Source organism: Gobius niger (genome assembly GCF_951799975.1).
Source record: "Gobius niger genome assembly, chromosome: 1".
Taxonomy (NCBI): Eukaryota; Metazoa; Chordata; class Actinopteri; order Gobiiformes; family Gobiidae; genus Gobius; species Gobius niger.
In genome coordinates, this window is record NC_136852.1 from 59,936,170 (window position 1) to 59,964,130 (window position 27,961).

Consider the following 27,961-nt stretch of genomic DNA (forward strand, 5'->3'; position numbering starts at 1 on the left):
AGACGGCTCTTTATCTGACTGTTATGTTTGGTTCACACTTGACTTTGTGGATTAACATGATTTGCCAATTGTTATGACACAGACATTTTGTGTATTTTAAACAAGATGCAGTCAGAGAGCTTACCCACTACGGTGTTTTCCAAACACCACGCCTCGCAATGCCCAAAGGAGCTTCTATTTGTAGCTTCTTGCTATCGCATGTTGTCTGGGTCTACGTAAGTGTGAGTGGGTGGGACAGGTATTACCTGGCTAATGTCACTGGTCCATGCAGCCTTTTCTTGCTGTGATGGTGCCAGGAGAACCACAGTGAACGAAGGCAAGTCTGGAGGCTCTATAACAAGTTTAAAGTCCAGCTGACCAAATCCCTGGCAAGCTTTGGCTGAAATATTGAACACATTAAAAGAGCACTGTTACCTTTTGCAACAAGTGAAATGGAAAAGCAAAGAAAGAAGAAGATGAAAACACACACAGGTTAATTATGTTGACCGCTAATTTCCATTTTCTGTCTCTGTGGAAAAATAATGTGTGAGAAGTGAATGTTTCAGTGTTGGGTGAGTGCGTGTGAATTACTGTGAGGCGTGCTCCATTTAATTCCTGAAGCAATAGAAAATTAATGGAGCGGTAATGTCAAAATGCATCTGATATTTAGAGAGAGGCAATTTGTGGACAGTCATTGTGTGACATCTAATTAACCTCGATAAAAGGTAAAGTCTAAATGAGCATGTAGCTTTGGAGGTGCAGACTTACTCTCCTCTTCACTGGCATCTGGCTCCTCGATCAGAGTGCAGTCAATCAGGGACAACACACCACCTTGCTGCGGAGTCATATAAGATGCTTATACACTGAACACATTGAAATTGCCATAACAAAATGTAAAGTAGCCTGTGTGTGTTATGTAGTGTACACTATTGCATCATTTATAGTTAGTTTACTTAATGGCAAGTGAATGAAGAGATATGATGTGGAGGTTTTAAAAAAATTGAAGTTCTGAGTTTGGAGCAAAGTAATTTAGAACTGTTAATTATTTATCTTTACCTAAAATAGATACAAGATACACATTTCTTGTGTCTAAGTGCAAGCACTTTGACTCAATAAATGTATTTGTGGTAAGACAGCAGTAACCAAATCCTTGTAGTAGCACATTGGTATTAAAAAAGGACAGAAAGGTTACAAAGAGCAAAAAAGTGGCCTCCTGGAAGTAGCTTAATGCTGTATGTGCCAGAACTATGTTGGATATTTTTCGAGTAAATGTAAACATACAATAAACATTACAGCATACCTTTCTGATGTTATATGTTTAATTTTGCCAAAGTTTACACAAAGACTTAATTGAAGAAACAATAGTTAATTATGAATTAGGATAAGTTCATCCACTTTTGAGTAACCTGTTGGCAATGACCTATTTTCTTGTGTAACACCACAAGTCCAACCGGCACCGTCTTAAGCCCTTTTAGAAAAGTGTCCATGTGACTGAAAATGCAAGTGTTGAATAGTCTGAACACATGAACAACGCATTGCTGAATGTTTGATTTAATTGAGAGCAAAATAACTAAATGTTGAGCGTGTTCAAACAAATAATTGCTAATTAGGCGGCTGCTGTGTGGTGTTGCTGAGGTTTCTCACCTTGAGCAGGTGCAGCTTTCCTCCGGAGCTGCGTGTGCAGATGAGGAAGTGCTTGGTGAAGAGAAAGCACTGTCGCTCTCCTTCCTTTTTCAGGGACAGCGAGCCCAGACGAACTTTACTGAGTTTTCCTCTCTCGACCGAGGGCAGCTGGATCAGTGAGCCTGTACCGGATTATGTTTTATTCCATTAAGCCGACACTAAGCTGAGGCATGTGCACGCACTGTTTACAGCCATTGACATGTGTGTTCGCCAGAAATTTAACATTGTGACATATTTAAAGAGATTATGAGGAGCGTACATATAGTGAGGGCAAACAGTCTGCCTAAAGTTGTAAAGATCTTTCTCTACTTTGGTGCCGTATGTGGTGCATGCATGTTCTTTAATTGTTCATTCTTTTCAAGGTGAATCTTGCATCAGATATGCTTCAGAGGTTAACTAATGATCTAACTACGAGGATAAATGAGACACTCACCCTGTCTCACAAAAGTCTGACTCGTGTCCAGCAGAATGTCACAGCCCTCTACAATCATCCGCTCTATAGCCAAGTTCTTCCTGATGTTCTCTGTGTCGCTGACCTCATCGTGCATCACCCTAAAAATACATGCATATTACACGTACGGTCCATATATGAAGAGGTTTATGAGCCATACCTTGATAATTCTTCCAGCTTGGATTTGGCAAACTCGAGACTTTTCCGCTCCACATGTTCATGAGGTGTGTGTGCCAGTAGTTCATGCAGAGTGATGATGTAGCGGGGGATCTAAGGGGGGAATAAAGGCATATGTTGTTCTTTTCTTTTAAACAAGACATTGATGCCACTGTTATACATTTGTTTTACTGACTTGGAACATAGGGTAGGTGAGGAAAGTCTCCAGCATGCGGCCTTCACATGCAGCATTGGACTCGTACTGTTTGAGGAGCTTGTCGAAGTCGCGGTTCTGTTTGCAGTTGGCCAGGACCTGCAGGCTGTACTGGTGGTTACGCACAAACTCCTGGTATATGTTCAGCATGGGCAGCAGGATGTCAAACAGATCAGCTGGAAAGACACATTGAGAGTCAAGGTGGTGGTTCTGTTATTCTGTTGAGGTCACCATAAAGAACCAATATAGTCAGTGATAAAGTTATTAAAACACTGTACAAAAACATGGAAGAAGTTTATCCCCATTGTGCTGCTGTACAGGTGGAAATTTCAAAGATTTTCACTTTAGTATTGTTCACAGCAAATATTTCACTTAATACATAATTTGGCTGAACAACTTTTACTTGTATTGGAGTAATATTTTTGAGCAGCAGTATCTGTGCTGTTACTCAAGTAATGAGATCTTTTCAACTACCGTGCTTTGACCACCACAAAGAATATGACTACCTGAATATAGAGGAAGTGATGTCACAGCATAGCAACAGCAGCAACAGAAGCCAAATGAGTGGCATTATGTCTGCATTGTTATATTGTTGTGCAGAACTTCAGTGCAGAACTTCGTCCGTTCATTAAGAGAATGGGTGATAATGTTCGCTGCTAAAATCTGATGTTTAGTAGATTGATATGTGTATAATGTCCAATGTTCATTTGCACCAACAAGTCAACACTGCACCGTTTCTCTCAGCGACCTAAAATCGGCTTTGTATTCATGTAGTAATTGATTTTATCTAGACATTCCCAGTCCTTTGATAACTCATAGGAGAGAAGGAACGGGCATAATTCATGGCGGCGCCCACGCAAACATTCGGAATAAAGTGAATACTCTCTGTATCAGGCTTGCCTAAACAGCGGCCCTCAGACCAGTTTTTGTTGGCCCTTGGACGTTTTGCTGCGGTGGCATTCAGTGCCAGGCACTATTGTTTTTACAACAAATTTGAGACATTTATATACCTGTGCATCCAGCAGTTTAGTGTGAAACAGAGCCTGAGTAAACCTGTGGCTGCGTGGTTAAAACCTTTTTACTTGTAGTTTCACTACTTTGACCTCCGCATGTGGCTCTCTGTGCTGCACTTTGACCACCGCCTGTGGCTCTCTGTGCTGCATACACTTTGATCCCAGCTCCATATGAATGAATTATTACCACCACAGAGCCCAGACCTTAAAGCAGACCTAACTTGTTTACCTTGATAGATCCTAGTCCCTCTGGGGGTAATACAAGTGTTAATGGGATGATTGGGGGGTCGTTCATCTCCCCCTGGTGTCTCTGGCCATAAAACCACAATTGCAAATTCCCTGCCTCTGGGTCGGAGCCACATTGGATGTACAATATCGCTCTTGCCCTTTGTCTTTTCTGTCAGCGTCGTATTTGCTCTCACGAACAATTAATGAGTAAAAAACCATAACAAGCTACAACACCTGCAGTGGTGCTTATGGCCTCTAGGGGCATCAGTTACTTATGCCATTTTTGGATTATAACAGAGAAGACCTTGCAAAGTGACTTTCCCAACATGACTACAAGATCTAGGTGACAGCATTAATGCAACATTGGCCGTGAATAAATTGTGTTTGACAGGTAGATAAAACAGTTGGTCTATCCACATCCAAATATAAAATATAATATATTTTACATATATATGGTGGTTCACTTGAGTATGAAGATATGGTTGAAAGGATCAAATCAACATACTCAAAGACCCAAGAATCAACAGGCGAAGAACTAATCATGCCGTCTTTCGCATTTGTGAGGCGCATTACAACTGAACGGCTGTAAAATCTGATGGTGGAACAATTTTCTGTGAAAGGGTTCCTGGCGCCACTGCATGAAATGTATGAGCAGCTGGCACCCCGTGTGCCAATCTAAAATCATTTATTTCACAAGAAATAAAGGACATTCATTCATCTTCTTAACACAGTAACATTGAGTTTTATAATTCTTTTTCATCAAAATTGCAACAATAAATGCTTGAATTCCATTTTGAACTATCACTGTGCACTATCGGCTCTGTGTTTCTTAAAAAGCTTGAAATAGGACACAGTAACTATCCACTCATGCTGAGATTTGAGATAATTAAAAATCCTCCTCGTTCAAATTGTCAAAAGTAATTTACTGCCTCTGAGCTGTGGTCTCCTTGGTGATGTTTGTCTGACAAGAGGTTTCTGGGAGGTGAAATTATGGGCTGCCTTCTGGCCCAGCCACTCATTGTCTGTCGGACAATGTGCGTGTGCAGTGCAGACAGAGATAGGCAAATGACTCAGTGTGCGAATGGTGCAGTGACGTGTGTGCCATTTCACCACAGACCATGACCTTGATCTACCAGCTTCGGAAAAGGATGGGTGCACTTTGGGGAACTGGATTATCACAGTCTTTGAAAGAAACATTTTTTTTTACCACTTATTAATGCTTGTTAGTTATTGTGGAGGTAATTTACCAAGCATTTGCTCTTGTGCAAAATGAGTAGCACTTGCAAAAGGGGAAGAGCAGCAGAGTAATTTACACATTATTCTAGTCACGCAGCATTCTCTCATTTACATATCAGATTTGGGGCCCTAAAATGACCCCTAGGTCTTCAAACTTACCATGTTATAAGCTTTTAAGCTCCTTTCAACTGACTAACAATTGTTCATGTGTGACTTAAAAATCAAACTCTCTTGCAGATGCGTGACATCAACAATTTGTTTTTAAAAAGAGAAGCCTTTTGGATTTATAATCTCGACATAAAAGCCCAAAAGGTCTCAATGAACAAATATATGATAATATGATATTTTTGTGGGGTTACACACTGCTCCACCGCTTCCTTAGATGTACCAGTTCACACCTCTATTTCTTTTGCCATATAGACATTATGTGCTTGATAATAATGCAAAATATTTTAAAGATCCGTCTTCTAATAATGTCGGGTCATGTGACCTCTCTGATCACATGACACAATCAGGTGTGTCAGACCTGTTTTTAAAGTAAATTGGTGAGCGTATAGTTGTGCTGATCTATTTTGATTTTTTCCATTGACTTAAAAATGTTACCTCTTTTTTAACTGCAAATAATTTACCCCAGAAATTGCAGCAAATGTATCTATAAATCAGACCAAACCTTCACCAATACAGCAGTTAAAAGTCTACCACTGAATTCTGCAATTGCAACAACACGATATGTCCAAGTTTCAAACAATTAATTAAAAAGCAAACAGTTTACCTCTTCATTTTTTAAAAGTCCTACAATTGGCGTCCATTTGAAACCCATGAATATGTGACATTAATGTTTGGAGAAAGACAGAGCCTCTGTTTACCCAGCACTAGGGTGGGCCAGTTGGCGATCCTGGCCTTGAGTCCTTGGTGAAAGATCTCGTGGAGGAACATGATGGTCTCACTGCAGACACAGAGCAAGCACATGTCAGAAACACTGTGTCAGAGGAGCTACACCTGCACTCAGTCCACACTACCTGCCTGAGTTACAGCAGTAAAAGCATTAGAGAAACACCTGTTGAGGAAAATGCTGCTGACGTCGTCGTGGTTGATGGGAGGTTTCTTGGAGCTCGCGGCCATCCTCAACGGCCTGAGGAAACAGTTGACCAGGATGTAGAGCTGATGCACGTATCTGCAAAAGGACATTTCAAACATGTAGTTCAGTAGCAGGTGACACAAACCACAGCACAAAGACGACCTGGTGGGCAAGTCACTATTATGGTATAGTAGATACTTTAAATAACAATGATCAGCGATATTTGGACAAACCATATGAAGAGTACTTAAAGGGTCTATACGGAGTTTAAACATGTTAAAACTAAGTACTTTCCTCCCCCTACATGTTCCACCTATGTCCTTATGTGTAGAATGAGCCCAGACCTATTCACTACAACTGCCTTTAAAATCCTGCACTGTCACTCAAAACGTTGTAGCTTCGGGTCTGAAGTGTCGTCATGCACGAGCGGCACGGTAGCGCAGCGTTTAGTGCTCACTTCACAGCTAGAAGGTCCGGGTTCGATTCCCAACTGGACCGGCCTTTCTGTGTGGAGTTTGCATGTTCTCCCCGTGTCTGTGTAGGTTTCCTCCGGGTACTCCGGTTTCCCCTACCGCTAAAAACATGCACAATAGGCCAGGATGAATGATATGTGTAAGTGAATGTATGGTGGTGGTCAGAGGGTCCGTTGGCGCAGACGTGTGTAGTCGCGAAAGCGCTTCTGACAGTCACCCCCAGGGGAACTGAAGCTACATCACCGAGAATGGAGTGATGTAAAGCGCTTTGTGACCATGTCTGTGAAAGGCGCTATATAAATAAAGATTTTCTTCTTCTTCTTCTTCTTAATACAGAGATTGCAGTTATGCGCAAGACCTGAGGTGGCAGTAGTGAGCATAAAATGACCAACTTGCATCTAGTCTCTTTAACGCATTATGCAACTTTTTATGCGAAAAAAAGAAAGCTGATTTCTGTGAGTATTTGGCCTTGTATTGACTCAGCCGCTGTATTGTAGTTACCTAGTCACCTTTACTTTCCATCATTTAGGCCTCTTTTTGAAAGTTTTCAGGAGAGAGGGTCCGACATCAGTGAAAACCTTCCAAACAATTGATCCTGGACAGTCCTAGAAACCACTGGGAGGAGAAGTAAAGGTGCCATACAGCTCCTGGTTCACTACAAGGTTAAATACGCACAAATCTCAACTTTTTTCCCCCATAAGAAGTTGCATAATGCACCTTTAACTCATATAAATATCGCACTTTAGGTGGTTCAGAAAACCAGTGAGTATGTGACCATCGTTTGCCTCCCGTAGTGCAGCTGCAGCACTTCTCCTTCATAGAGTTGATCAGGTTGTTGATTGTGGCCTGTGGAATGAGTATGCTGGGATGTTTTCAGCTTCTATTAATTGTGGCCTTGCAATAACATCAACTATAACATCAGCAAACCGCTCACCCACATGACTCCACACACACTGCCTGAACAGTGAAAACCGGGGTTCATCTGTGAAGAGAACATCTCTCCATCATGCCATACACCATTAAATGTGAGCATTTGCCCACTTGAAGTTAGTCACATCGCCGAGCTGCAGTCAGGTCGAGACACCGGTGAGGACGATGAGCAGCAGAAGAGCTTCCCTGAGATGGTTCGTGACAGTTTGTGCAGAGATTCTTTGATTATGCAAACGGATCGTTGCAGCAGTTGTCCGGGTGGCTGGTCTCAGACGATCTTGGTGAACATGCTGGATGTGGAGGTCCTGGCTCTCTGAAATGCCTTTGGAGACGGCTTTATGGTAGAGAAATGAACATTCACTGCACTGGCAACAGCTCTGGTGGGCATTCCTGCAGTCAGTATGCCAGTTGCACACTCCGACATCTGTGGCATTGTGCTGTGCGTGAAACTGACCATTTAAGAATTGACTTTTATTGTAGACAGCCAAAGGAACACCTGTGCTATAATCATGTGGTCTAATGAGCATCTTGATATACCAAACCTTTATATGACAAAAGTGAAGTGCTCACGAACACAGATTTAGACAGATTTATGAACAATATTTGTGAGAAATGGCTCGATTGTGTACAAAAGGTTTTATATCTTTGAGTTCACCCCATGTCAAATGAGAGCAAAAACAAAAATGTTGCATTTAAATTTTTGTTAAGTGTATTTGAATGACTTCTTTAAGTTTAATAAAATAGTCATATTAAATGTTTGGCTACATAACATACTCTGTCTCTGCCTCCACCATGTTGAAGACAATCTGGTTCCTCTTCCTCATGCTCTCAGCGTGAGGAGAGCAGATATAGTCCTGGACAATGATCTTCCACTTCCTTCGGCAGAGCCATCCCCGCATGAAACTTTGCACCTGAGCACAAAACATCTTTATTAAAACAAGAACTAACGCTTGTCATAATACACTACAAAGTGTGTTTACCTTTTTGATCTTTTTGATATCTGGGTCTTCATTGTTCTGAGGGACGTGATACGGACGCATCCGTTCCTTAGTTTTGTTCAAAGCTATGATCTGCAACGACATCCAGTACGTTGTTAAAGTAAAAGGAGTATAATTTTAGCACTAAAATGTTCCTGGAGGCAGCACATTTCCATTCACCGGTTGTTATCTGCTTTTTCAGTGGGCTCTGAACGCTAATCGCATTTCTACGGATAACTTACTATTGCATGCACACAGAAATTCAACTGGATATTCATGATCCCTGGATGATACCAATCCTTTATGGAATTACAATTGCATGGCTTTCATCCAGACAGTATCAGTGGGGTATGGATAGGTCTCAATGTACAATTGCAGCTGGTGACAGAATAAGCACGCTCCTGAAACAAATTTCAGGACACAAAAACTTTTGAAGGAAAAAAAACCTTGTGAGACTTGGTAGCAGCATCAAAATAGAGCCTCTTCTGTTTGTTGGACATCACATGATCAACTGTAAATGTGGGCTGAATACCATGTGACTGAGTAGTCCTGGTGTAAACACTTATTTGTTTACACCAGTGGTTCTCCAAATTTTCTCCCCAAATGCCACCTCAGAAAATATTCCACCTCAAAATACCTCCAATCTCAAATCAAGACAAAACAATCTAAAAAAGGGTCTAAAATAAACATTGGACTACATTCGGTGTAAACTGGGTGTAAACAAAACCTAATTTAAAAGCATAACTAATTGAAATTATGTGGAATTAAAATGTGAAAAGTCAACAATTGCATATGACCTGAAGAAGCCCTAGTACCACACAATACAGAGCTACTCCAAAGAATTGTCAGAGCGTTACTTGTTTTTTTGGGACCATAATTATTTCCACCATATTTGCTAAGTTGGATAAAGGTTTTTGACTTTAAATGTAAATAAGCAGTGAAAATACCTCCTTTCTCTGCAGATAATGGGTCGTACTTGACAACACAAAGCCTACAAAGTGGCTTCACTGATTGGGGTTATTATTTTTTCCATAGCTATAAATGAGATTGCTTCTGTGGGGACTATTCATCACAGGTGGGAACACACAAAATGTAAGCTACATACTTTCATCTTAATTTTCCTCACAGTGCGGCAATAGCTGGTAAGTGTTTGCGGTCAGAGAAGCTATTTTAATTATTCATGGACGCAGAGCTGCACATGCAAAAAAAAACAAATAATGGGGCCATGTTTTAATGAGAAAGAGCACTGGCTTCACAGCAGCTCTCAAAGCCTTTCTTTTTATTTTATCATTTTCAGTGGCATCGCACGAGCAGATGCAGACTCTCAAAACAGCCAGCGTCAAACTACACGGCAATGATGTGATCACAGCGTGGAACTGAGACGCACTTGTTGCTTCTGGGTAGACACAAAACAAAAGCTTCGTAAACCATTTGACAAGACATTTTCCCCCTAATGCAAAAACAAGCTCTTCTGCAAGCTGTTTTTGCCAAGTTCTTATTACACAGATGATGAGAGACATTTCTGCATAACAACGTCAGCAGCTGGGCCAATGAACAAATAACTTGCACCTGGGGACGGCTGTTATGCAAACAGTCCATTTTATTTGAGAACCTAGAATTTTATCACCCCAATGATTCAGTTTTATAGTTCAGCAAATGATGATGTACGCGTTCATATCAGAAATCGATTGTCACTTTGTTAGGCTACTCCCTCCAACCAATTCCAGTAGTTTTTATTTTCTAACTTCCTCAAATCACCCATTATGTGTATGTACAGTATAATGTGTATGTAGTTGGTAAGGCTGCAGGGGGCAGAAACTACTACTACTACTACTACTATTACTGCAAAAAATCACATACATTTTCGAACCAGTGTGAAAAGCATTTATACATAAGGAAATCATATGGAATATTTTATAGGGCATTACATAACCTGAATATTTATAATATTGCATACAGTGGGAACGAGATACATACACAATATAAAAAAAGATACATATGCTTTTTTCTCAGTGTCTGACATGAAACCAGAAATCACAATATTATTAGAACTTTCAAAATTATTTCTATTTGCTAAATGTCAGAAGAATGAGAGATATCATTTTTTATAGAATTTTTTTGTGTGGTTATTTTCTACAAAGGCAGAAGTTTACACACACTAAGATTACTATATCTTTAAACAATTTGGGAAAGCCCAGATGACTTTAATTTCACAAGTCTGGTTCATCCTTGGGTGCAATTTTAACAACTATACGCAGGTTTAAAAAAGATGGAAATGTCCAGCCATCATATAGGTCAGAAAGAAGGCGGGTTCTGTGTCCCAGTGATGAACGTGTTGTGGTCTGATGTGAATATCAACCCAAGAACAAATGCAAAAGACCTGGTGAACATGCTGAACCTGGTAAGAGTTTGTCATTATCCAGAGTGAAACAAGTACTGTACTGACATGGGCTGAGAGGGAACTCTGCCAGGAAGAAGCCCTTACTTCAAAAGAAACATGATAAACCTAGATTGGAGTTTGCAAACGCACACAAGGATAAAGGCTTACATTTTTGGAGACATAAATGTTTGGCCATAATGACCATCGTCACATTTGGGGGAAAAAGGGGGAATCCTGCAAGCCTGAGAACAACATCCCAACTGTGAAATACGGGGGTGGCAGCATCATGCTGTGGGGTTGTTTTGCTGCGGGAGGGACTGGTGCACTTCACAAAATAGATGATATCATGAAGAAAGAACAATATGTGGAAATATTGGAGCAACATCTTAAGACATCAGCTAGGAACTTAAAGCTTGGGCGCTGATGGGTCTTCCAAAAGGACAATGACCCAAAGCAAAGTGGCTTAAGGATAACAAAGTCTATGTTTTGAAGTGGTCATTACAAAGTCCAGATCTCAATCCAGTTGAAAATGCATGGGCATAGGTGAAAAGGCATAGGCACACAAGGTGGCCTACAAATGTGGCTCAGTTACACCAGTTCTGTTTGGAGGAATGGACCAAAACTCCTGCCAACTATTGTGAGGAGATTGTTGAAGGATATTCAAAACATTTGACCCAAGATATACAGTTTAAGGCATAGGTGTCAAACTCTGGCCCGCGGGCCAAATTTGGCCCGCAATGTAATTGTATTTGGCCCGCAAGGCTATACCAAATGACTACTCTATTAAGTTTTATATTGAATAGTAATGAGTGTTGCTTGTTCCATATTCAATGTTAAAGCAAATCTTGTTTGGGTCCATATTAAAAGGTTCATTTGTTCAATGGTGACACCCCTGGTTTAAGGCAATGTGACCAAATATTAATGAAATGTATGTAAACTTTTGGCTTTGTAAAAAAGTTAAATCAAACCGTGTAGAAAATTGTATCTCTCATTCTTCTGGCATTTAGCAAATACAAATAATTTGGATAAGTCTAATAGACCTAAAAAGTAAAAGTTAATTCTGGTTTTATGTCAGATAGTGGGGGAAAAAATGTAGTTTTTTTTTTTTAGTGTATGTAAACATCTGGTTCCCACTGTATATTTGCTCTGAGTGTTTGCTGAATGCCTTTCTCTACTAACTAAGCTACATGTACACATTATCAACATAATGTTAAAGTTAATACTGGTGAAAAAACCCAACATTATCTAATTCCATTGATTAGCATTCTTGTTTTTTATTAGCGTAGGATTGTGCTAAAATTGTGTACGGATTCAGGAAGCCAAAGGAAGAACAGTGTGATGTTTTAGCCGATTGTCTGTTCTGTTTCTGGAAAGCAGTGGGCTTCTCCCACGCACAGTCACTGCTTACTCCCACTCACCATTTTTACAGAGAACACACAGGCGCACAAACCCATAGGCTTATGACATCTTTCACCAGAATCAGCGTTTAGAGAGACAAGAAAAACATTAGCATTTTACAGCACAACAATCTTTAACTAAGCCTTACAGAGTACACGATGCATATTTAAACCTTCACTTTTGACACTTTGTCAACTCACACAAATGCAACAAAATGAAGTCAAAGTAATAAATAATTAATATTAAGTGGTTAATGTCTTTGCGCTGACCCTGGTTTATGCGCCATGGCATTTCATATTCACAATCTTCAAACATGTTCTTTTTGTCCTGGAGACGCAACGGGCACCAGCTGATGTCCACTGGGTAACAAAAGATATGCAAATGTAGGTGTATGATGCAAATACATGGTGTTCTGGTGAAATGAAAATGCAGGGATTGTGTGCAGCGTGTACCTCAGATTTAAGCCTTTCGATCTCTGTGTCCTGGTCCTCTAACTGGGTGCGCAGCTGATTGGCCGCTACCTTCTCGGTCTCCACAATCTGAACGAGGTGGATGTACTTCTGCATCAGCACCTCGCGCTCAATGATGATGTCAGAGTAACTGGAAAGTGCAAACAAATCACAAGAATGAAAGTAACATTATGCATTGTAAAGACTGACCCATAGATTTGATTTTAAGAGCAACTCGAAGGGCTCACCAGTATATGGTGAAAGCAAATTCGTAATAGTAGTAACTATAGCTCCATCACACTCACTTAAACATCAGTGGGGCCACAATATAGAGTGAGTAGCTACCAATATCGTAACATTTCTGAGGATATGAAACGGGACCAGCACATCTCCACTGTGGTTAGGCAGAAAGCGGCTACACCATCTCTGTATAACTGAGGCAGTTTAACATCTCAGCAAGGCTGCAGACGAGCTTCTCCTGCTCTACAGTGGAGTCGGTCCTCTATCTGCCTGTGTGGTCCGGGATCACCACAGAGAGGGACAAGAAAGCGCTCAGGAGGGTGGTGCGATGTGTTGAGCGCATCACAAGGACATCTCTGCTTCACCCCGAGGAGCTGTACCGGAGGGGCTGTAAGAGGAGAGCTCAGCGGATCATGGCAGACATTTACCATCCCCACCATGATCTGTTCCAGTGCTTTCCCTCAGGAACGAGGATTTGCTCTTTTAGGGCAAATGCTGAAAGAAACAAAAAGAGCTTCTTTCCCCAGACCATACGCCTCATATGAACACCACGGAGTTGTAGGTTTTCTTGCTAGGTTTACATTTGATTTTAAGAGCAATATGAAGGGCTCACAAGTAGATGGTGAAAGCAAGTTAGCAGTGGTGGAAAGTAATAACGTAAAAAGTACAAATTATAAGCAAGTACATTTTATGATGAATACTTTTACTTACACTAATATTTGGAGCCTGTATCTGTACTTTGAACTCGACTACATTTTTAAAATTGTGTTAAAAGTAGAAGTACTTTATTTTCAGAGTGACCTCGCTACGATGAACTGGTTTAGTCCCAGTTTAAAGTTGGGTAAGTGGTTTACTCATGTTTAGATGTGGTTTAGACCTGGTTTAGTTCCTGTTTTTGACCCGGTTAAGTTCCTGTTTTTGACCCGGTTAAGTTCCTGTTTTTGACCTGAGTTAGTGGTTTACTCGTTTAGACCTGGTTTCAAATGATTTAAAAATCCTGCACATTACTCTCTTAAATACTTTTACCGTTTAAAAGGTAAATGTATTTTACCTTTTAAAAGGTAAAATATCGCATATGTAATGCAATGCAATGCATACGTTTACTTAAGTACAAACATCAGATACTTTTACTTTTACTGAAGTATTTTTTGGTCCTGTATCTGCATTGTTACTTAAGTAAGAATATTGAGTACTTTTTCCACCACTGCAAGTTAGTAATAGTACACTGCTCACAAAAACTTAGGGCACACTCAAAAAACACATCCTAGATGTCAATCAATTCGATTTTTCGGATGAAAATCTTTATTCATAGTGTAGGGCAATGTTTTGAGAACAAAATAACATAAGAATGATAAATGGAAATCAAATTCTCAGCCCCTGGAGGTCTGGATCCAAAATTATAGTCAAAATCAAAGTGACAAATCAGGTCACTGGTTGATCCAAATTCTGTAGAAATTCCTCAAAACGAGTCTGTATCATCCTCAGTAGTGTGTGTGGCCTCCACGTGCCTGAATGCACTCCCTACAACGCCTGGGCATGCTCCTGATGAGACCACGGATGTCCTCCTGAGGGATCTCCTCCCAGACCTGGATTAGAGCATCAGTCAGCTCCTGGACAGTCTGTGGTGCGACGTGGCGTTGATGGATGGACCGAGACATGATGTCCCAAATGTGCTCTATTGGATTTAAGTCTGGGGAACGGGCAGGCCAGTCCATAACATCAATACCTTCATCATGCAGGAACTGCTGACACACTCTTGCCACATGTGGCCTGGCATTATCAGGCATCAGAAGGAACCCAGGACCCACAGCACCAGCATATGGTCTTACAATAGGTCTGAGGATCTCATCCCGGTACCCAATGCCAGTCAGGGAACCTCTGGCTAGCACATGGAGGGCTGTGCGGCCCTCCAATGAAATGCCTCCTCAGACCATCACTGACCCACCACCAAACCGGTCATGCTGGATGATGTTGCAGCAGCAGAACGTTCTCCAGGGCGTCTCCAGACACTGTCACGTCTGTCACATGTGCTCAGGGTGAACCTGCTCTCATCCGTGAAGAGCACAGGGCACCATTGGTCAATCTGCCAATCGCTGTGTTCTCGGGCAAATGCCAATCGGGCTGCACGGTGTTGGGCAGTAAGCACCGGCCCAACTTGTGGACGTCGGGCCCTCATACCACCCTCATGGAGTCGGTTTCTGACCGTTTGAGTACCAACATGCACATTTGTGGACCTCTGGAGGTCATTTTGTAGGGCTCGGGCAGTGCTTCTCCTGTTTCTCCGTGCAAAAATGAGCAGATAGCAGTCCTGCTGCTGGGTTGTTGACCTCGGTCGCCCCCCCCCAGGTCTCCTGGTGTACTGGCCTGTCTCCTGGTATCTCCTCCATGCTCTGGACACTGCGCTGGGAGACACAGCAAACCTTCTTGCCACAGCACGAATGGACGTGCCATTTGGATGAGCATCACTCCCTGAGCAGCTTCTGTGGGTTGTAGATGCCTCCTCATGATACCTCTAGTGGTGAGAACACTGGACAAATGCAAAAGTGTTCCAAAAATACGGTCCAAAGGATGAAGACAGGGAAATGGTCTGTGGTCACCACCTGCAAAACCATTCCTTTTTTGGAGTGATCTTGCTAATTGCCTCTCATTTCCACCTGTTGTCTGTTTAAATTTGACTGACTTGGAGTTACATTGTGTTTTTTGAGTGTGCCCTAAGTTTTTGTGAGCAGTGTAGTAACTATAACTCTCTTAAACATCAATGGGGCCACATTTGCTATTTAAAATTGCCCAGCTATGGCTGAATACAGGTCCTTGTCATTTCTCTACATGTTATTAAATCTGTATTTACACTGTATGTGATAAGTAAAGTAAAAATATCTGCAATATGACGGTAAATTATACCGAACATTTCTTTGCTACACTTCATCCCAATTTCATCTATGCGCTTTTTAAAGGATGTTGTGAACCTACATTGGGCCACAGTGGGTCTGAGTTCACATAATTTGCTGAGCAGCTTGATGCCGTGTTATTTACCTGGCTTGCTGTATAGCCTCCACCCATTCATCGCACTCATTCTCCTCCTCTGTCCGGAGCTCCAGGGGCTTCTGACCATCATGTCCAAAAAGGATCTGGAAGTAGTGCTGTACAAATCACACACACACACACACACACACAAAAAAAACATTAATTTTGAACGGCTCACGTACATATGCATTAAACATCTTATTATTGCCAGATATCTACTTTCAAATCAGATTGTCAAAGCCTGTTGCTGACTGTCTTTCTGAGCGAAACACCTGCTATTTCCGTGTACAATTAGTGTTTCAAGTTATCACCTCTGACCGTGGGATGTCACGTCGTATAAAGCAAAACACTGGCTGAGTTACTACAGTTTATCTGACATTTGACGAGGGTGGATTTGAAAGTTTTGTAGAACATAAAACAAGCGTGCCCACAAAGAGACGGAGACAGGAGGGGGGACTGTGGGCGGCTCAAAGACACATGACAGTCGTTAAAATAAGGTCTTATCTGAGGCTTCCTTTTCCATCAGCCATTATCCCCTCCATCAATTATGCTGGTCTGTTCCTGGCGACTGACTTCTCCACAAGTGAGTACAAATGTGGGCAACATAACAGCTACCTACGCACAGGTTATCAAGTGTTGGAAAATAATTCAATTTGAGCATTTCTGCCCAGTTTTTTGATTGTTGAAAGAGACATGTCAACTTGTCCCGAAACACTGGTCTAATTGGTTTTGGTTTTACATCTACCTGATTAATGACATGGTAACAGCACTATAACCTAAGAGTAGATACTTTCAATACTTCTTCCACCTCGTTTTTGTGTGGTGATGGGGGCTTGTATTCATACCACCATGTCCTGGGGCACTGGGTTAAAGCGGAGCTCCTATTCAGGGAACAACACATACATGGACTGTGGAGTTTTCAGCAGCGCACTCCGCCTCCTCCGCCGCTCTTTGGCTTTGGCATCCTCGTATCTCTGTGTAAGTCACCCCCCCCCCCTCCCCATTGCTCTCCTCTGTACGTGTCTGCTTCAGTGGATTCTGTCAAGCCCTCCAAACGATAGCCCTATAGCCTGCAGGACGGGACCAGGAACCCGCCGCTGTCCCAAAGCTTTTAAGTGATTTCCATTGAGCGCCCTGTGATGTGAAAACCCCTGACATGAGCGAAGCGCTGTGTTTACATAATAATCTTGAACCAAGTTTCCAAATTGTGTCATCAGCATGTACAGGGTTTAGTTTCCATGGTGAGAGAAAGTGTGACACTTCCGTTGTCTCCGGCACTATACGCTTTCATCAGCATCATATTGGCGTCGGCGCATCCTGCTGCTTCACAAATTAAAGGAAATAGTCCTGTAATTAGGTGAAGATGTTACAGAACAAGAGAGGAGCTGTTACCCACCGCAGTCAGAACTATTAGGCCATTTAACAAGATGAGAGATGAGCCTAGCGGTGTCAGGTCCCAAATTACAACCAGAGGAAGCTTTTCGGCAAATCAAAACATGTTCGAATCTAAAACAACCCAATGCCAGTGACTGCTTTCTGATAAGGTTTAAGACACAATGATTATGTTTCTTTTTCTGATTTTTAATCTGGACGAATGTAGCACAGAAAGCGATAAGTGCGATCATTGCACTACAGAGTAATGTCTTAAACTAAAACAGGCAACGGTCAAAGCACAACTTGATTTCTGACAATATGCAATGCCACGTCAGATCTAGTTACAACTTGATCTAATTTGCCTGTAATATCATGTGTTTTCTAGTTCAATGCACCAAGGTCACGATGCCACACAAAGCATCCTTATTTTATGTGCTAGCGCAAGGAATTACTTTTGCCTCGTTGTGTTCAGCTACAGAGTTGTACACTTCATCTGAACATTTCACTATGTTACGCCTGTGTGCTTTGGTGCATGGGAAGAAAGACAATGTGTGGATGAATGATTTAACAAGTTGTACTAACATGGTTCAAGACACATGCTCACGATGAAGACAACAACATAAAAAAAAAAGCCAGCTTTGCTTCCGAATACTTCTCCCAGTCCCTGGTTTTGGCAGCATTAGAATACAGATACATTGGCTGAAGTACAAATTGGTGCTGATAATAGATTCATGTGGCCAATTGAATCAATACATCATTAGCCAAGCTCACCTCCATCATGGACAACACCTCCCACCCACTGCACGGGACTGTAGAAGAGCTGTGCAGCTCTCTCAGTGGCAGACTGAGACACCCTCAGTGCAGGACGGAGCGCTGCCGCAAAGCCTTCATCCCCACTGCTGTCAGACTGTACAATAAGACTGTAAAGTAACATGTGCAATAATCTCTGCATCAGCTGTACTTTATTAACTCTGAGTGATCTTCTTGAACGCCGACTGTAACAAGTAGATTTCTCCTTTGTGAGATCAATAAAGGTTTATCTTATCTTATCTTATCTTATCTTATCTTATCTTATCTTATTGGATCAGCTCTCTTTTACAAGTGCCACAAATCTAAAGTATCAAAGGTCGATCTGAACAGACAGGTCTTTAGCATGGCCTTAATCAGTGAGTTTGGGCCTTGGACCGCTGGGCTGGTGAGGGTCAGGATGTCACACAGGTAACAAGGCCATGGATTGAACTGAAAAGCAGGATTTTGAACTGAATTCCAAACTGAACCAGGAGCCAACAGAGGAAGTAAACAATCGAAGTCAAGCGGTCATGTTTACGGGTGTTAATGACGAGCCCAGCAGCTGTTTTCAGTACGTGGTGTAAAGAGGCTTGATAAAGGCCGGTATTCAAGGCATTGCAATAGTCCTGACGTGAAGTGATGAAGATTTGGATGGAGATTTTTGTTTTACTTTAGCTGGTAAGCAAAGCTGAAAAAGCGTTGCCTTGACCATGGAATCAATATGTTAAATTGCTTTTAAAGGTCACTCCTGGACTCCAGATGGTCTGGACAAGTAGAGTGAATGCCAAAATATGCAGTAATTATTGCATAGTATCACTGTGAAGTTCAATCTCTCGGATTCTGTCAAGACTAATGCCTAGGATTGAGCAAAACTTAATTTAAGAATGATCTCAGCTGAAATACATACATCCATTATTTATGGAAACAATTAAACTTTCCTTCTTAGTCTTTCTTTAGTAACCAGGGTTGGGAATCCAGTTTATGCCCTTCCTTGTACTATTTCAGTCTCAACCTTAGTTACCACCATTTCTAATACGCATCATCTTGGATTATAATATACAGCACAGCGGCTTAGTGGTTCACACTCTCCCCTCACAGCAGAGGGTCCCTGGTTCAATTCCCGTGCAGGCCTTTCTGTGTGGAGTTTGCATGTTTCTCTCCCCGTGTCTGTTTCCTCCGGGTGCTCCTGTTTCCCCTATCAACCAAAAACATGCACAGAAGGTGAATCCTCCAGTCAGTTGGTTCTGACCATTAGCCTGGCTCCCCATCTGGAGATGGGTCCCCGGGCGCTGCTCTGCCGTCGCCCACTGCTCCTTACGGGTTGCCACAGCGGCATCAAAGGATGTGTCAAATGCAGGGGACAATAAAGTATACCTTAACTTAACCTTAACTATGATTTTCCAGAGAAGCCAACTTGTTTACTTGTTTTTAGGGCACTGGGGTTTAATGTCCAAGTGAGAGGTTTGATGTCCGTATTGCCCTACACACTGTTATCCAGAACTAAGACAAACACAACTCGGCCTGAGACCTTTGTGACTTGAAATTATATAATATAGAGTCTCTCACAACAACAATTATGATGGTTATGCAACAATAGCCCCCCTTCCCATTGCACTGTATTATTTCCAAATTAATTGCAGTCACATTTGCACAAAATGAAGACAAGTGAGCATAACAGGAGCTGTGTAAAGTTGTTGACAAAGTGTGAGAAGTGAACAGGAGTGGGGAGTGGGTTTTCCACCCACCAGTGTTCTGTATTAGATCCACCAGCAGCATCTCATCCTCTGTTCTCAGCTCTGCCTCAATTCCTCCGGGCTTCCACTGTGCTTTTGAGAAGAATGTTGCTTTAGAAAATGCTCCAAGGACAAAAAGAAAGCATCAACCACTGCTACCATGAATACAGGAGCATGTACACTATTACCAGAATCGATCTATGTTGACTTACGTAACTGAGTATGTAATTTTTCTGAGAACTATAAGGCAGATTGCATTAAAGCAACACTTGTGCTAAAGTCAGTCTTTAAAGTGTCTGTCTCTAAACTCGCGTGATGCCCCAAAGCAGCAATGATACTATTATTTACCATATTTGCAACACAATGTGGTTTGGTTGCAACATTTTGGGGCGCAAAAGAAAAGAAACAGAAACAGAAAAGCCAATCATAATTTTGATTAGAATGTACATTTTCAAGAAAAGACAGTCCTGGACCAAGGGACAAAGGGACCTGATTTTTCTGCTAACAAACAATAATACTTTCTCTTTTCTTTTTTTAACCGTAACTATGGATCATGTGTCCGCACTTGTGTCCTTTATAAAGACTGAATGAAAATGAGTGAATGAATGAATAAAGTGTGTGTACTCGTGTGCAATGGTTAGTTGTGGTCCAGCCTTACCTAACGCATTTCAAACATCTCAATTCAATGAGATCATAAACTCGTTTCACAAACTTCTGTCACCGTAATGAAAACAGCATCAGCTGAGTTTATGACCAATAAAAAAGCTTTATGATTAAATGGAGATAAAAGTCTTTTTCACCAAAGTTGGCTTATACAATACACTGAAGGTCAAAATTTTAAAAACAACATGTAGGTGCTTTAAGGTTAACAACCAGATTATTACAATTATTCACTGCAAAGGTCTGTGCGGTGTGTGCTTTCAGATGTGGGGTATTTATTGAGAACACAAATGTAAATTTGCTCAAAAGTTGAAATGTCCATGATTTTTAAAGACCAATTAACGTTTGCTTCAGCAGAATGTTGTGGCTGATTGTTTGTGTCTGCAAACCAACACCTCCCTGCTGCTTCTTTAATGCTTATCATGCTGTTTTCTTTCTGAAGAAACTGTTGTGTAATAGATCTTTTACTGATATATTTTACAGACTTACAAAGTTAGTTATGTAACAACAAATAGCATAGAAAACAGTGTATAACAGCCGTATCAGCTTCCTCTCCGCACACATGTATACTTCATCGTTTGGAGATTAAACTGGCTTGCTCTACAAAGTCACAGCTGTCCTCCCACTCAGCAAAACACAATATGTATCGAGCATCTAACCCCTTCCCTATTGTACCTGCAGTTTCTTTGTTGCTGTTTTGAGGAGGGATATGGTCTCAGACCTTAGAAGATACTGGAGTTTGCTCTATGACTCCCACAACGCGAGAGAGCAGCCAGTGAATGCTCCATAAATCTATTTTACTAGTTGTGAGAATTGCCTCTTTACAACCCGCAAGCCAGCGTGCTCAGGCAACAACAAACACACATTAGGCTTATGATAACCCTATTGGGTGTTTTTGAAGGAATCGACCAGCAGGATTTTCAGCTGTGGCTGTAAGGGAGGACAATAGAAAGATCTTACAATAGTTCTGCTACAGACTGTTTAATGGTGTTACTGGATTTGATCAGTTCTTTGTGGTGATGGGATAACTAGCTCTGTGAAGGGAGTCAAGTCTTTTGGGCAGGGGCTTCTGGCTCGTGGGTAAAGGCCCAGAGTAGTGACGTTCCCTCAAAAAGCCTGTTAATTGTTTGAAATCATGTTTTAAAAAATGGGACACCGAAATGATTTGTATTCAGGGCACAGTGCTACACCTCTGCCTTTGGGATCCATTCATTCTGAAACACTGAAAAGACTAACTAGTCACAATAACTGGGAACAAATTGCTGAGCGGCGCTTGTTTTGACTCATATCATCTAAATAGAGCTGTTCTTTCACCATTAGAAAGACATGCAAATTAGGATCTGGTACTTTTTATTGAACGCCCTGAAGAAACCCACTGGTCGAAATGCATTGGTGTGGCCATGAATTAAATAAAGGACTTTTACTGTAGGTCAGTGCTGGGATCCTCTCCTTTGTATATAAATCTTGTGCCACATAGGACATAAACAGGTAGCGTCTGCCTTACCAAAAATTATTTTGGGGAAAAAGCTTTCACTTACAGTATGTTTTCCCTGCTCTGTTGTGATGCTGTTTCTTTTGTTTGTTCAGTGACACATAAGTAAAATGGAGGCGAAAGATGTAGAAGATGTAGAAATTTGAACTGTTTTATTTTGTATTTATGTTTCATGTTCATAAGAGACAAAACTATGAACTATCTTGAGATAGTATTTTTATTGATTAAAATACAAGTCCTTTCTATTGGACAAAACAGGCACTTTCCCTGCAGCCATCTTCACCATCATTCTGTGACAAAAATAGGAATGGCCACCAGCTGTCTAATTGGATATCAGACAATGGTGCTTTTCAGTTGAGCTAAAACATTCTCTTTAATAAAGCAAAATGTAAGTCAGACACCAGCAGGTGCATGTTCAAATAGAGATTGCGAAATTGCAAAGAAATTATGCACATCAAGGTAGTGAAAAAGCTATATATTTTTGAAACATGACCAAACAACAACACGTGACCAAAATGAAAGTCTTAATTTCAGTTTATTACACAAATACATGTTCTAAAAGCCTCTAATGCAAGTGTTGAAAATGAAAGTTGTTCACGTAGCATAATCCATATTGTTTGTCGAGTTATTGTTATGCCTATAACTATTATATACTATATAAAAATCAATACAGTACATTCCTCACAGACAGTTGTTTTTGGCACAAAGCCTATTATCAAAACCATCAATTTATCTACAGTCATTTTTGTTCAAGCACAGTTATTTATTGGGTAACATCAGAGTGGATCTTAATTGTGAAATGTAAAGTGTAATCAATTGTCATTACAGTCAACCAGCTCTGCTAAACCAGTTAAGTGTGTAAGACGTCCTCTTCTCTTTCCTCCAGTGATAGTGTCAACAAGCAGCACAGCTGGGAAATACACATGTGCTCACTACTGTACACTCAGCAGTTACTCAAACAAACCAGGATTTGTTTATTTTTTGAATCTTTAATTATTTGACCTTTATTTAACCAGGTGAAATGTCTGAGAACAAATTGTCATCTACAAATGTGACCCGGGAGCTGCTGCAGCTTTGTGTCGAATGTAAATAATCACTAAATATACTGGATCTATGTCAATGCAAGACCTATTTACTAAACTAAATTCCTGAATGTACTTATTGTGTGGGGAAAATCATTCAAATAATGTATACTAAATTTTAAAATGATATTTTAGAGTTTTTGCTTATGGAGCAATCTTTGCTAGGCCTGAATGATCCCGCCATACTTGGAAGCTAAGCAGGGAACCATTTGGTAACACCAGGAAGCCTGGGTGAATGTAGTGTGTGAGTGAGTAATTCCGTCAGTCTACCCCAGGGCAGCTGTGGCTACAGCTAATAGCTAATAGTAGCTTACCACCACCAAGTATGGAGTGAATGAATAATGCAATGTAAAACATGTTGAAGTGTTCAAAGAGCTATATAAAACCAGTGCATAATTATTAATAATATTATTATTACTTGTTCAAATCTCATATTTGGCTGCTTTTCGTCAACATCTCCAAGAAGATGAACTGGACACGTCCCACTCCCAATAAAGTTACAATCAGGTCTAAGGAGAGGTGAGCCGCTCACAGCACAGACACTTGTTTGCTCATGTTTAAGTATTTTGCAGCATTAAAATGATCTGTAATCAAATAAATGCTTGTATTTTATTCTGTTTATTGGGTGAAATGTTACTTGGTGTGGCTTTAAGCGATATTACAGTAAATACCAAGAGCTCTGATCTGCATCATTGGTCTTCAGCCATCCGGTTCTTCAGGAAATCATAATTTGTTGAGTGAAAAAAAAGTTATTATACTGCTACATATGTGCAGGCCTTATACACAAGCTATCACTAGTGCCAGGGGACAGTCACTGTGGAAACCTTTTAGAATTGTCTCTCCACAAACTGTCTGTCTGTGTCTGTCTAAACACAAAAGAGAGTAGAAAGAGGCCAAGAGGCAGACAGCGCAAGTTATTTCAGGTTGGGTATTTCTGTAGTTGTTGTTAGATGTGATAAAGCAGCTGTATGGTCATACAAATCTGATCAAACAAAAGCCTAAGTGTTTACATTCCCATGGCAGAACATGCTTCCATCACGTATGGAAAAATAGCTCTTGTTCAGATGCAAACTCCTAAACAAGTAGGCCTATATCAGTGTCTTCTTTTAACCGAGCAGTCCATGTACACAGGATAGAGCCATGGGCAGATTGAAAATAACCCTAATTAAACATCACAGCTGTAGTGTGAGCCAAAGACAGATGGGTCTGAGGCATTCTGTGAGGAGGACTAAGGCCTTACAAATGCAGATGCATCCACAATATTATTCATTATAACACAACATGAGTCTGCTGGACTTAATTCAGAGCAGACAGCAGCAAAATTATATTATTATTTCAAGTATTAACATGGACATCATCAGGAGGCTACTCTATCAATGATCACTTTAATCATTTGCTCCAGGGTTAGACTTTTCTCGACAGACCTTCACTAATGGGAGGGGAGATAGACGCTCTGTAATTTATCTATTGGTTTATGTAGTCGGGACAGTGCGGAGACATGCATGTTAACACACCACGCCGGATTGTAGCCTCGGGCCAATTTTCATCTGTCGTTCCCCACTCACACTCTCAAACACACCCTGGTTCATCCTGGCCTATTGTACATGTCATTAGTGGTAGGGGAAACCGGAGTACCCGGAGGAAACCTACGCAGACACGGGGAGAACATGCAAACCCCACACAGAAAGGCCCCGTCCCAGGTGGGAAACGAACCCGGGACCTTCTTGCTGTGAAGCAAAAGCACTAATCGCTATGCTACAGTGCAATGTTGTACACTCATACAGTATAACATTTTTCTGCATAATAATTCCTTTTTTGTTAATCAATCTCTTTTTTACATGAGTTTGTGATGCCACAGGAACAAAAACTGAAAACACGTTGTACAGTGTTTTTATTGTGCACATGTTACGCAGCTGCGCCTTCACAACGAGCCCAGGGCACATTTTCTCTTACAGGACAATAAACTTTGCTGTATCTTAACAAAACAAATAAATAAATAAAAAAAATATGTTTTATTATTTCTTGAATGAATTACAGCAACAGGCCTATTTGTAGAATATAAAAGCTTTAGGGCCGATGATAAGAACTTTTAAGACGGAAATAAATCAGCCTGTCACAAAGTCAACATGCCAAGTCATTGACGTTCATGAATTTGTTCTCATTCATCTATAAGTAAAAGTGTCTAGAAATACACTACAATAAAACAAAGTTTGTGGCACTTATATTGTTGTACCTCCTGAATCTGAAGCCCTGAGCAGCCCTGGTGCAGCACACACACCGCCTGGACAAATGGTGATACAAATGTTTCCTAGCAACAACAAGTATGTTAAAGCAACAACAAGCAACTTCCAGGTCCACATCAGAAAAACATTTCTCAATATATTAGCCTGTCAACCAACAGCATGTGGAATACAATTACAGAGGTCAAATAAGCAATTAATCTTTTCAATAAATACATTTCTACAGGTGCTACTGATAGATCATTTTCCTCCAGATGTTGGTAATGATTGCTTCGAGACACTTTTTGCATGCCTTGTTCTGAGAATTTATTTTTGGCACATTCTTTACAAATCATTAGGGTTCCATGATTGTTTACTTTCTATTGATATTAAGTCTGGTGTATTTTTGATTTTTTCTTTCCATTCAGCAGTTTTCTCAGATGTCATTTTGAGGGTTTCTTTAGTTGTGTATTTGAGAACAGTCGCTACCCTATATATATATATATGATATATATAAACACACATTTTGGTCTCAGCTGACCAGACTTTACTCTCCTATTTCACAGCCATGTAAAAACGTGCAGCAAACTTTAAAGGGGTTGAATCAACCTTTTCATCAACAATCCAGTCATGTGTGGTGCACAGGCTATGTGCGTAGCTTTTCTTGCCTATAGGCCAACTTCCAGTCTAATTCCAGTCTTTCTGGAGCTCTAGACACCTCTTGTGATGATACTTTTCCCTATTTTGTCTGAAATCATGAGTAGAGCACTGAAGAAATGTCTATAAAACACAACTGCTGACAATAATGGTGACATGTTCAATTCTATTTTAATGACGTTTAAAAATGTTATCTGCCTTTCACAATGGGGATATTCCTAAACTTAACAATTTGACTTGGTATGGTCACTACACAAATATAGGTTTCTCTAAAACAACACGAAAAGAGAACTCCAGTTTAGAGAGACGTTAAAGAGCCATATTCTATTGTCGCAAATCAACTCCATCCTTCTCCCGCTTGTAGGGCTACAGCTGAATCACCTGTGGATTCTCGGGGCTGAGAAGACGGTGGTGCAGCGTCAGAGCTGAAATTGATCACCAGGCTGAACACGTCACTGAATCAGTATTTGTCATTTTATAAACACACATATTTCACACAAACAGCCCGACCGTTTGGTTACAAATTATGCGGGACGAGAGTCGTGCATATTAGTGACATTCCTCATGTGTGGTAAACCTCACCTGTTTGTCCAATAACTCTTTTCCTGTCGTGGACATTTTGGGTGCCGGGACGCGCTCGCAGGTGCATCCCTCCAAAAGGTAAATCCCGGACGGTCGGGCGCTCTGCTCACTTTCAAAGTAGAAAAGAAGGTTTTGGTAAAGAGAAAAAAACTTTTCATGCCAGCGACTGTTCTCTGTCGTTTTCTTGCTCAAGTAGCCACGCTTGGTTCCCTCTTTACGCGCCACCACAGACAGAAACAGCGCGTGGCCTTCGTTGTAACGAACGCTCTTCTGCATCTCGCTTTGCGCAAGAGGAAAAAAAGACCGTGCCAGAGCTTGGTTCCCTCAGCGTGAATCCATGTTCACTGGTATCTTTTGGAAACTTTTTCCAGCAGGAAACGCTAATCTCAGCGGTGCCATGGCGCACGCAAAAGTTGCTCCATTTTTTCCACTGGAACTGATAGTAGCAGTGATGTCCGTCTGCAGCGCGCTCTACACGGACCCCATCATGCCAATTGCGTAAACGCTTTCTAAACAGATGAAAATACCCAGAGGCGTAGCCACACGAGAAAGCTATTGTGGATACAGTGCCACGAACATGTACCCAGTGGAGAACTCGTCCTAATCGGCTTTCACCAGGGTTAAGTCTCGTGCGCGCACAAACACGTCATGGCACTGCTCCCTCGCACTCCTCGGTGATGCTCTCCTCCGAGCCCTCCTGGAGCAGAAGGGCGGAGCGTTTGTGCTAAACGTTATGGATGCAGCTGCGTTTTGGATTTAACACACCAACGCCAACAACTTTTTTTTTTTAAAAAGCAGTTTTTCAGTAAGCAATAATGTGACATGAGTTTATTTTTCTCTGAATTAAAATTAGGCTACAGATACAAAAATGAAACCCAATTGTTGTCATATAGAGCATATTATATATATATATGTGCTATTTATATATAGCATATATATATATAACTTGTTTTTTATACATTTTGCAACTTTCTTCAGTTTGTTTAATTCTTTGCTTTAAATGTAGTTTATAATAAATAAATGCAATATATATATATATATATATATATATATATACACAGTGCTGTCCAGCCATTGACTTTACCAATGGCTTTTTGATATCCGTCACTTCAGTTATGTTTCGGTGGTACATCCCGTGTAGGGGCTTGTCCTCCCATGACAGAACCTCCAGAACCTCATCTTCTGTTCCCCATTGTCCAAGTACATCCTTGATGTACTTTGTGTCTTAACATCTGTGGTCTGTATCTCATTCTTTGGTCAACTTATTATTCCTGCAGGGTATTAGATTATTGGCAGGGCGTAGCAGTTTATTGCCCGGGATTTGTTCTTGCCTCTTCGATGCTGCAATTTGCTTGTGGTATTCCGAGGTACTTATCCTCAATGTCTGCTACTGTTCCTTCTGGGAGTGAGACCTCATCCGAATGACATCCCAGTGTCTGCACTGTAGATCTAGGTGGTATGGAT

General features: G+C 41.0%; 1 protein-coding gene across 1 annotated transcript in view; it reads right to left on the reverse strand.

Moving 5' to 3' along the window:
- The window catches only part of LOC306967325 (ras-specific guanine nucleotide-releasing factor 2), a 39,788-nt gene extending 12,600 nt beyond the window's left edge, over positions 1 to 27,188 (reverse strand). Inside the window, exons 1-13 of the mRNA XM_079562308.1 lie at positions 26,498 to 27,188; positions 15,919 to 16,025; positions 12,649 to 12,796; positions 8,422 to 8,511; positions 8,216 to 8,352; positions 6,018 to 6,134; positions 5,827 to 5,906; positions 2,466 to 2,659; positions 2,274 to 2,383; positions 2,096 to 2,214; positions 1,624 to 1,784; positions 748 to 814; positions 246 to 379 (exon numbers count right to left, since the gene is read on the reverse strand). Of these exons, the coding sequence (XP_079418434.1) occupies positions 246 to 379; positions 748 to 814; positions 1,624 to 1,784; positions 2,096 to 2,214; positions 2,274 to 2,383; positions 2,466 to 2,659; positions 5,827 to 5,906; positions 6,018 to 6,134; positions 8,216 to 8,352; positions 8,422 to 8,511; positions 12,649 to 12,796; positions 15,919 to 16,025; positions 26,498 to 26,773 (1,740 nt within the window). The 5' untranslated portion in view covers positions 26,774 to 27,188. The remainder of the gene's footprint in view (positions 1 to 245; positions 380 to 747; positions 815 to 1,623; positions 1,785 to 2,095; positions 2,215 to 2,273; positions 2,384 to 2,465; positions 2,660 to 5,826; positions 5,907 to 6,017; positions 6,135 to 8,215; positions 8,353 to 8,421; positions 8,512 to 12,648; positions 12,797 to 15,918; positions 16,026 to 26,497) is intronic.
- Positions 27,189 to 27,961: the final 773 nt, after the last annotated feature.